The sequence below is a fragment of the Silurus meridionalis genome, chromosome 27 (assembly GCF_014805685.1).
Source record: "Silurus meridionalis isolate SWU-2019-XX chromosome 27, ASM1480568v1, whole genome shotgun sequence".
In the NCBI taxonomy this organism is placed as follows: domain Eukaryota; kingdom Metazoa; phylum Chordata; class Actinopteri; order Siluriformes; family Siluridae; genus Silurus; species Silurus meridionalis.
This window is the reverse complement of record NC_060910.1, coordinates 1,551,524-1,559,847: the sequence shown is the minus strand read 5'-3', so window position 1 is coordinate 1,559,847 and position 8,324 is coordinate 1,551,524. Positions and strand designations below refer to the sequence as shown.

At 41.5% G+C, this 8,324-nt stretch overlaps 1 protein-coding gene across 1 annotated transcript in view; it reads left to right on the top strand.

Moving 5' to 3' along the window:
* The window catches only part of mxd1 (MAX dimerization protein 1), a 28,631-nt gene extending 22,473 nt beyond the window's left edge, over positions 1-6,158 (top strand). The window contains exons 4-6 of the mRNA XM_046841764.1: positions 2,381-2,495; positions 3,731-3,896; positions 4,502-6,158. Of these exons, the coding sequence (XP_046697720.1) occupies positions 2,381-2,495; positions 3,731-3,896; positions 4,502-4,692 (472 nt within the window). The 3' untranslated portion in view covers positions 4,693-6,158. The remainder of the gene's footprint in view (positions 1-2,380; positions 2,496-3,730; positions 3,897-4,501) is intronic.
* Positions 6,159-8,324: the final 2,166 nt, after the last annotated feature.

The following is an 8,324-nucleotide window of genomic DNA, read 5'->3' as shown; positions in this document are numbered from 1 at the left end:
ACAGCAAGCACTAGGTTTACATCATTGACTGTAATCGGCTCGCGTGGTTTCCATAGCAACGACCCATTTACAAGAGAACTAACCATTTAAGTCTACATCTGTAGTTCTGAAAAGCCGACGTCCACCGTTGTAACCGAACCGGCTGGTGAAATGTGACAATAAAAAAAAGGGTGTGATCGTTGTTATGGCAACGCTCTACACCAGTGACACCTAATCAACAAATTCAAAAGCTGCATTATTTTTTAACAAACAGGATGTTGAAATGCTGGAGTTCATAGACGTTTATTTGGCGTTTATTTACAGAAGGAGTCTCCAGTGCAAGTCAGAAGTAAAGCAACAGAAGAAAATAAGATGTAGCTCTAAAGGGATAAAAAAAATATCACGCAACAACGTGAATGGCGTTTGGAGTTAATCTGGGTTGATGTGCTAACCATAAGAGTTTCATTAGTGAATGTGTGCTCATGGTGTTTTTCATGCGTCCTGCACCGAATAGGAGATGTTCCTGTCTGCAATAAAGCTCAGATCAGTGAAGTTTCACAAAGATGGTTGACCTTCTGCAGGTTCTCCACACCAGAGCTGGATCCGAGTGACGATCGGGTTCTCGGTCACATGCTTTCCTTATCCACTCGCCAAGCTCATTTTCCTGTCTCTGAAAATCCCTCAGCTTCTCTGACCTTCTCAGAGACACTATTAGATGTTAGACCTTATAGAGACAGGTGAACCTTTCAAATCATGTCCAGTCAACCACCAGTGGATTCCAATGTTGTTGTTGTTGGATGCCCTTTAGATCACACACTAACATCTTGTCGCTTGTTGGATGAACCGAAACCAAACTTTGCACAATAAACATGTGACTTCCCGTAATCAGGGGATGGAGACTGCCAAAAATAAATAGAAAGGAAAATAATGTGGATGAGGCTCCACACGCCAGGGTTGGTGTGTTTGTATTCTGTTAGGAAGAATGAGTGATTGGTGAAGATCTGACGTTTTTATTCCACGATTGCATGAGTGATCTGCAAAATGAAGATAAAACAAAAATTAGTTTGGTGTAAAACTTAGACATCATGTTTGTTTTACACCGATTGGATCGAAGTCCTGATTCGTGTCCTTCACTAAGAACCCAGATTAAACATTACGAAAACAACAGAGGAAAGAGAACTCGCTGAGATTTAATCTCATTTAATAAAAAATAAATAAACACCATGGATTGATTTTTATCCGTTTATTGGTACACTGTAAAGTCTTCCTTACGTCATAGCAGCTATAAACAGTCCTTCCCTCTTTTTTTTGTTCTCCGAGACAGCTTGTCATGTGTACGATGGAGTAAAAAACTCCTTTCTCCTAATAGCTTAATGACACTGGAGACTCCTTCCACAAACGCCACCGCTTCAACGTTTCCACGTTAGTGAACAAGCGGTTGCTATAGAAACGAATATGTATCAGAACGACCGATTTTAGCTTTAACACGTGAACTTTAACCTGTGCTGCTGTTCTGTAGCAACCTGTTGATGCCTATCTCTCCATCTATAAATCCATCTGTGTCTAGGTTTGGGATAGATGAGTATTGGTCGATGAGGGTCACATGACAGGTTATTAAAGGTTTATACCAGTTTGTGGAAAGTACAGTGTTTAAAGTGGATGAACTAAATAACCTGTTGCCAAAACACCAAGTATGTATGTACTGTACGTATCTGTGTGTGTGCAGTTATAGTTAGTGAGTGCCTTGTGGTTGCATAAGAGGTCACGTGGCGTGGACACAAGCCACACCCTCAGAAGCACGTGCGAATGCTGTGATTGTCGTGTTTAATCCCCTTATAAGTACTGCGAGAGCAGTGTGTCGAGAAGCAAACGTGGTTTAAACAGTCTTTACCTGAGGACATACAGAGACCACGCCCACTTCACTGAGACTGCCATACAGAGACCACGCCCACTTCGCTGAGACTGCCATACAGAGACCACGCCCACTTCACTAAAACTGACATACAGAGACCACACCCACTTCACCGAGACTGACATACAGAGACCACACCCACTCACACAGCACTGTTCACTGAAGCTACATTATTTTAATTTCAGCAGTCCCAGATGCTGAGGTCATCTTTCTTTAACACACACACACACACACACATTTATATATATATATGATGCATCAGGTCTCAAACCTTTCTTCTGGAGACAGAACATGTATTTCTGAGAATGATGGAACGAGAATTAGCATGTCTAACAGATCTCAACCCCCCACCCCCCATTACAGTGGTCATGTTTTACACAACCCGGAACAGGTGTTTCTCATGAGTGTGTACTTGAAATATGATTATCTCTCTGTCTCTCTCTCTCTCTTTCTTGCCGTCTCTCCCTCTCTCTTTCTCTTCTCTCCCAGGCGGGCACATTTACGGTTATGTTTGGAACGCCTGAAGTCCCTGGTGCCTCTGGGACCAGACTCCAACCGGCACACCACCCTCAGCCTACTAATGAAGGCCAAGGATCACATTAAGGTGTGTGTGTGAGAGAGAGAGAGAAAGAGAGGCTGTTTGTGTGTGTGTGTGTGTGTGTGTGTGTGTGTGTGTGTGTGTGTGTGTGTGTCACAGTAACCACAAATATTTTCTAAACAACCAAGAAACAACTATATTGAACGTCCCCCTAGTCGAGCATTCATTAGAAGGACATGCTCCTCATCGTGACCTTTGGCAAAAGCTTCTACTCTAACTCGCTCATTCTAAAATTCCTCTCTGGAGTCATCAGAGTGAAGAGATGTGAGAAGAGACCTGGGAATGTACAGAAGTCATACACCATGTGGACAAAAGTTTGTGGACACCTGATCATATGTGCTTTTTGAACATCTTTTTCCAAATGTGGTCCCCTTTCGCTGTTATAATAAGCTCCACTCCTCTGGGAAGATGTTCTACTAGATTTTTATGGAGATTTCTGCTCATTCAGATGTAAAGGTTTCTGTAAAGTCAGGTACTAATGTAGGTGAGGTAAGGAGGCTCTGGGATGCAGTCAGCATTCACATGTAATGTTCAATAGCTCTACAGCAGGAGATCTTCCAATGTAACCTGTGTAAAGCAGATCTTCATAAAGCTGGCTTTGTGCACAGAGGCACTGTCATGCTGAAACAGGTTTGGCTCTCCTAGTTCACGTGAAGGGGAAATTTCATTCTACCACATCTAAAGAAGTCCTACACAATTATTTGAGGAAGAACCACATCTTGGTGGGGTAAGTCACGTGTCCCAATACTTTTGGTCATATAACGCAAACTCTTTTTGACAGATTTCACAGTAATCTGTACTAACTGATGAGTTTTTTGTTTTGTTTGCATTTCGCTGCATTGTACATGTTCATTATGTTTATGCCTCGGAGCACCTCCGCCCCTTAGTCCCACGTCTCCTGTGTCTCTGGAGCTTCAGCAGAACCTGAACTCCGGAGTAACGATGGAGTCGAGCAAACCAGATATTTCTCACTCCACATCTTACCCAGTCAGCTTTTAGAACATGATCGACCCAGACCAATTACTTGTAATTGTTTTTTAATATTTAACTGATTTTGGAAAACTTGGAGCGTCAATCGTGCATGGGCTGTTACCATGGAGACGATGACGGTTATTAGGATGGGTGTGTTAATATAAGCCTGCAAAGCTGCGATTGAAGGAAAAAATTGTGTGTGTGTGTGTGTGTGTGTGTGTGTGTGTGTGTGTGTGTGTGTGTGTGTGTGTGTGTGTGTGTGTGTGTAGAGGTTGGAGGATAGCGAGAGGAAGGCACAGCACACGCTAGACCAACTGCAGCGGGAGCAGAGACACCTGCACAGACGGCTGGAACAGCTGGGGGTGGAGCGCACACGCATGGACAGTTTGGGGTCCACCTTCTCATCGGACAAATCTGACTCTGACCCTGACCAAGGTGCCTAAACACACACACACACACACACACACACACACTACACATACACACTACTACATAATTTTACACTATACATGCACAAATCACATTACACCATCACTCAACATACACACACACACACACACACACACACACACACACACACACTCTACACACACAAACTGACTCCATACACACAGTAACAAATTACACACTGCACACACACGCACACATTAGTACACACTCTCATCATACTGCACACGTCACAAATTACACACTATGCACACACTCAATTTTACCACACTACATTGTCCTATGTGCATACATTAATGCACACACACACATCACAAGTACACACACACTGTGCTGTATTCAAACATAAAAATATACACACACACACACACACACACACACACACACACACACACACACACACACATCAGGCTGCACACAGTGTTCTATATGTGTTTATTATTTTATATATATATATATATATATATATATATATATTAATTACTAGAGACTCAAAGCACTTTTGTACGTTGCTCTGGACAAGGGCGTCTGCTAAATGCCACAAATGTAAATGTACACAATCCATCTCTGAATGGTGTGTGTTTGCGTTACAGAAGAGCTGGATGTGGACGTAGACGTTGAGGGAACGGACTACCTGCTGGGTGATCTGGAGTGGAGCACCAGCAGCGTGAGCGACTCGGACGAGCGAGGCAGCCTGAGAAGCAGCTGCAGTGATGAGGGCTACTCCAGCCACGCCAGCCTGCGCCACCTTGCCACCACTCAGGAGAAAACTTTAAGTCTATAAGAGCATGCCTGCTCCTACCTGAACCTTCATCTCCAACACCTTCAACACTCACTCAGCGTGACAACGTGAACCGCTACACAACCCGCTTAATGTTTCAGAACAGGAGGGCTCACCCATGCTCTTGCTCTGCCATGACTTGTATACAAACCAGACCAAACCCTCTCGAGAAAGATGAATTCAATGCAGTCTCACGTGTCCACACCTTCTTATACCTTCACCATCCAATCAGATCCTCCCTCCCTCGCATCCGTCCTCCCCTCTCCGACCAAGTGCATTCTTGTAATACAGATGTTTCTCATAACCACGCCCACTGCCTACGCTAACCCTGCTCCACTTCCCATCATCCATCATCCACCAATCAGATCAGGATGTTCCAGACACAGGGCTAGGTCACCTGACCGGTCAGCTGACCTATCACAGCATGGAATTTTGCACTTAAAAGCAGCCTCTGGGTGTAAGCCGAACCCCTTTGCCGCAGATCCGAGAGCGACGTTTTTTCTTCTTCTGCGAGATCAGCGCCAAAAGGTCGGCTTCTACCAAAGATCACACAGCAGGAATTTTTTTTAACAAAGCACATACAACAACAACATACCGGCATCATCGATCGACTTTTCGCTCCTCTGCTCTCTAAGAGGGATCGCAGCTACTCTAGTTCCAGTATCGGGTGTAGTCTTTAAGCTAGTCTTAAATTGAGATAATAATCTTCCCTACACAGTCCACGTGTCCACTGTCCACGTGTCCACCCCTCTAGATCAAAATCCGACTGTCAAGCAGAGACACACCGTTTAAAAATATATAGACTTCCTCATCTAAGAGCTATCAACATCACCATCATCTGGATTTTTGGTGCTGCTGATGACATGGCACCTGACTTTTTTTTTCTTTTAAACATAAACTGTCGACGTGAGGAACGTAATGCATCGCAGCATGAGATTGTCGTGGGACTGACTGACTGACGGACTGACGGGTGGGCCGGGGACGGGCGAAACGGGAAATTTGAACATCTCCGGGTCGTTCCATCTCTTTCTCTCTGGGCTGGGGGCAGTGGGCCAAGTGTGTCTTTTTTTTCGTTCTTACTTTTTCCAAAAATATAGCGGAAATAAGGAAGTTAAGCACATTCCAATACTGAACAGGAAGTCAGTTAGAATTTTAATAAATAATAATAAGGTGCTTGGAATCATGGGAAGGCAAACAAAAAGGGCTTACCTTCTTTCTGAGCATGGTTGTTGTTGTGTGTGTGTGTGTGTGTGTGTGTGTGTATGTGTTTGAGTAAGTAGGTGTGTGTGTATTAACACACCCTGTCGTCATTCTCCTCCCCTTTCCAGTTTTGAAACTGTTTATTTTTCGCATTTGATGTATATAGTTTACAGAAGTATATCTCTATATACATCTATATGTATAACAAAGTATTTATTTAATACAAATACTATGTCAGATAAATATATATATATATATATATATATATATATATATATATATATATATATATATATATATATATATAAAACAACAAAAAAGAGTCTATTTAAAGTAGTATTTTCCTTAATGGCTTGAGTTAGGGTTTCATTTTTTATTCTTTTGTTTATTTCCTTTCTCGTTCTGAGTGTGTGGTTTCATTTGCACAGACGAGACGAATCTCCAGTGTATACGGATGTGGATTTAGAGCAATTTAGTGTTTTAGCCTAATATTTGTGATGATCTTTTGTGCTGTTATGGCTGTGGAAATGTGTGTAATTTTCAATTCTTCTTTTTCGTTTGAAAATTTTAATTTTATTTGTTTTTTTAAATCAGTAATCCCCCATTTATCGCAGTGGTTATGTTCCATATATTTTAGAAATATACAGTACTGTACTGTATTAACATTTTACTTCATTTCATATTTAATAATTATATTTTTATTAATACATTTCATTCTATTAGCATAAAACTCCATAAAAAAATTCCCTATACGTTTTTTGGTCTATGGTGCTCTCCGCGAGAGTCCGGGAAAATACAGTATTTTTCGGACTATAAGCCGCTACTTTTTTCCTACGTTTTGAACCCCGGGGCTTAAACAACGAAGCGGCCTATTTATGATTTTTTTCCTGGGTTTTTCCCGGTTTCACAAACTTCAAGCCAAAAAAATTGAACCCCATAACATTAGACCAATGAAATTTCTGAACAGAAATGAAAAAACGCACCTCACCTGTGTTCTGAGCTGCACGGCTTCGCGAGAAAAAACGTTTTTTTTTTTAACGCACGACGATGCCAAAAGATAAACTCCCGAGAGAAATAGTTGTGAAAGGAAGGAGGAAGACAGTGAACAATGACTTTCTTGGTCGGCTACTGTTTAGATACAAGCCGTTGTAACGTGTTGAGTCTGGGTAAAGGGAGAGCTCGCTAACTCCAGTTACAACAGAAATCATATAAACACAGACAGGTTTCCAAAACTCGTGCTTTTTTATTTTTCTTGGCAACAGCGTTACGGGTTAGTCAAAGAAACTTAGAAATGAGCATCAGAAAATAATAAGGACATATTCCTCGGTCTTGCACACATGCAGTAATACTGGAAAAATACTGTGCCGGTCTTTTCCCAAAAAGGAAGCGCAACATATTTCACCTGTTACACCGTGTGTAACAGACACTGTCTTTCATTAAAGCCTGTGTAAAGTTCATTAGTGTAGACGGCTTATAGACAGGTGCGGCTTATTTATGTTAAAAATAAAAATATTTGTAAAATTCAGTGGGTGCGGCTTATATATGGGTGCACTTTATAGTCCGGAAATTACGGTAAGCCAAACAAATTAGTTATGGGGCAAATGCAATTCTGCGATAAACCGGGGCGTGAGATTCGAACTGCGGTAAAACGGGGGATTATTGTATATGTTGAGATCTATCTATATATATAGCTAGAGAGAGAGAGAGATCTTTATATTGAGCAAAAGAAAAGAAAACGTGAAAATGAGTACTAGGGAATGTAGAATGTTTGGTGAAGTTGTAGAGATGGTAGTCGGGGGGGAAAAAAAGTGAAAGCATGTCACGTGACACGGGAATGGATTGTGACGCACGCACGGCGAGAAACTAACGTGTAAAAAAAAAGTCCTCCGAATGTAGAGGTAGATTTTATCTATTTTTTATTAGCGCAAAAAAAATCTTTGCAAGAAATGCACCAAAAACAAACTAAAAAAACTTTAAAATATTTTTTTTTTAAACTTTAATAAATAATTATATAAATATATATATATATATAGGATTGTTTTAATATGTGGAAATTTTAATCACCTTTAAAAAAAAAAAAAAACATGCCCCCATTTTATGACAAAGGTAGCCCCACCCCCCGCACCCCCCACAACACACACACACTTCCAAAAAAAAAAAATGTAGCAAGAATGAGAAGCAGCGCCAAGATGAGATGAGATTATTAGAATGGGAAAGGTGTGTGTGTGTGTGTGTGTGTGTGTGTGTGTGTGTCTGTCTGTGTGTGTGTGTGTGTGTGTGTGTGTGTGTGTGTATATGTCAGGGTGTGTGTTCGGGTCACTGTCTACAGACGGAGAGAAAGGGTTTCGGACGAGGATTTGGTTTTGGCGTCGGGGTTCTTGGGAAACTGTTTGTATTTGAGTTGCTATCGTCTTTGTTTTTTTTGTTTATCAGTA